The sequence below is a fragment of the Gadus morhua genome, chromosome 19 (assembly GCF_902167405.1).
Source record: "Gadus morhua chromosome 19, gadMor3.0, whole genome shotgun sequence".
NCBI classification, from domain to species: Eukaryota; Metazoa; Chordata; class Actinopteri; order Gadiformes; family Gadidae; genus Gadus; species Gadus morhua.
In genome coordinates this window covers 18364358-18366857 of record NC_044066.1, presented here as the reverse complement: position 1 = coordinate 18366857, position 2500 = coordinate 18364358, and the positions used below count along the sequence as shown (strand labels likewise).

General features: G+C 46.5%; 2 protein-coding genes across 2 annotated transcripts in view; one reads left to right on the top strand and one right to left on the bottom strand.

Annotated features, from left to right (window-relative positions):
* Positions 1–794, bottom strand: part of LOC115532140 (leucine-rich repeat and transmembrane domain-containing protein 2-like) — a 45380-nt gene extending 44586 nt beyond the window's left edge. The window contains exon 1 of the mRNA XM_030341698.1: positions 592–794. Within this exon, the coding sequence (XP_030197558.1) occupies positions 592–794 (203 nt within the window). The remainder of the gene's footprint in view (positions 1–591) is intronic.
* The window catches only part of cacna2d4a (calcium channel, voltage-dependent, alpha 2/delta subunit 4a), a 116443-nt gene that overhangs the window by 81927 nt on the left and 32016 nt on the right, over positions 1–2500 (top strand). The window lies entirely within an intron of this gene.

The window sequence follows — 2500 nt, the reverse complement described above, 5'->3', positions numbered from 1 at the left end:
TTTGACTTTATTTTGGTTAATCTGCATAGTGTGATTAAAAAATTACAAGGGTGCATGTGATACACACATGAAACTTTATATGTGGTTTTATTAGGTTATTGTCGTGGGCGGAGCGATTGTTGTGGGCGGCATTAGCTCAGGGGGTAGAGCTGGTAAACGCAAGGTTGCTAGTTCAATATCCGGCTCCTCCTAGCTGATTTTCGAGGCGTCCCTGAGCAAGGCACCTAACCCTAACTGCTCCCGACGATTTGGCTGTCGCCTTGAATGGCTGACGCCGCCGTCGGTGTTTGAATGGGTTATGTGAGGCAATATTGTAAAGCGCTGGTTACAAAAATGCGCTTTATAAGATGAAGTCCATGTTACCATTGTCAAACCGGTCAGGCATAGCCCTGACTGGCACCCTGGGCACTGAAGTGAACCGTCGCCGATCGCTTGCAAAGATGTGGGCTGGTTTGTGTTCACCTGCCCATTGATCAGCAGCCCGCTGCCGCAGGCAGGGTTTGGAGCGGAATGCATTGATTCGATTTCAGCCGCTCAGTCAGAGGCACAGAAGGAGCGAGGTGAAGACGAATTACCGCTCGCCGCCTCTACTGAACCCCCGTGTTATCTGATGTGGCTCGGGCGGAGAGGCGACAGATTCCGTCGTAGAGAAAAACGGGGAACAAGCAGCAGTCAATGGACTCGTTTATAGCCACCGGGTCGTTCATGAAGCGACGGCGCTCGTCACCACGGAAGGCAGCAGCCAGCTGGTCAGGAGCAGTTTGGCTGGTGTGGGTCGTCTGGCTCAGGGACATTTTGACACTTACCTAGGAGAAGCCGGGGGTATCGAACCAGCAACCTCAGCGGTTGACAGTCATCCTGCTCTACTTACTGAGCTGATGCCGCCCCGTTTAGTCAGCAAAGTATTTGGATGTTTTTCCGAGAAAGGGATAAGAAATAACACACAGCCTTCTCCCCTGCTCGACACTGTATCATCCGGACTACCAAACAACCCATGATAATGGTCATATTTCTCTGCTTCTGTTTATGATAATATCTCTGTTGCTGTTAATGATAAGATGAAAGATAACGTGAATTATTATATACATTCATTAACAGAATAACAGACAGAGTTATTTTACATGGATAAAGTATAGTCTATTATAGGCCGAATAAAATATAAGTAAATTCAGCGGAAGGGTTAACAACACATTAAAATAGAGTTCTGTTGAAGTTAATTTTTTTTGGGATTGACAGAAGTTGAACATTCACATATATATAATTAATTTTGTGTGTGCATGTGCTGTGTGTGTGCGTGCGTGCGTGCGTGCGTGTGTGTGTGTGTGTGTGTGTGTGTGTGTGTGTGTGTGTGTGTGTGTGTTGTGTGTGCACTTACCGTGTGTAGTATATTCAGAACATCGTGTAGGCTATCCTAGAGAGGCAATGCATGCTGGGATGAGCAACTTTGATGCTAATGGGAAGTGCTGTGACTTCCCCTGCATTTAGTGCCTGTTTATGTGTGTGTGTGTGTGTGTGTGTGTGTGTGTGTGTGTGTGTGTGTGTGTGTGTGTGTGTGTGTGTGTGTGTGTGTGTGTGTGTGTGTGTGTGTGTGCGTTGGTGTGTGTGTGTGTGTGCGCGTGTGAGCGTATGTGCGTGTGCATGCGCTTGAGTGTGTGTGTGTGTGTGTGTGCGTTGGCGGCTGTGTGTGTGTGTGTGTGGGGGTGTGAATGTTACATTAAGGACCTATCCAATTACATTTTCCTCTCTGCTCTGACTGCAGCGCTGACAGACAGAGCTGACACAGGCTTGACTCTCACACAGACTTTGTGTATGTGTGTCCACGGATCACACGTGCACGTGTGGGTGCGTGTGTGCATTGCACGCGTGTTTTAAGATGTTATGTCTGCATTTTAATAATGGTACGTGCACTGGCACACTGGCACACTGGCACACACCACTCACAATACACATCACTGCAGACACACCAACCACACAGTTTAGGTACATGTTGAGCACTTTCAGCCTCAGGCTCATTCTGCTAATGGGGACCAAACCTTACTTGTACCGGCTGACTTTATATTGAACTTATTCTCCTGTTTTTAAAGTCAACTTTTTAATTTTTCTACTATTTAGTGCAGTTAGTGCAATGTACATGTTAATTTGCTCACGCCAATAAAGCTCTTCTGAATTAAATTAATAATATCACTGTAATTAAAAACAAAGAAGGTTCAGACGAGATACGCTCTGATCTACGCTGACCTGTGGCTGAGCTCTCGCTCTTGATGAGTAACCTGTTCTGAGTACGACTATTTGGTCTAATGAAGGTTCGTTATGGACGTTTCTAGAGGCATCAAAAGAAGGAGAGATCCAAGATGTCCGCCGGAGCTGCTTGTCGTCCCCACGACGAGTCTGATCTTCCCTCTAGCTCCCTCTCCCTCATTTATCTTTCCGCTGGTTCTTTGGCTCATAAAAAGATCATAAAAACCCTCAGGATTCTCATTCTCCTTGTTCTACCTCTCTT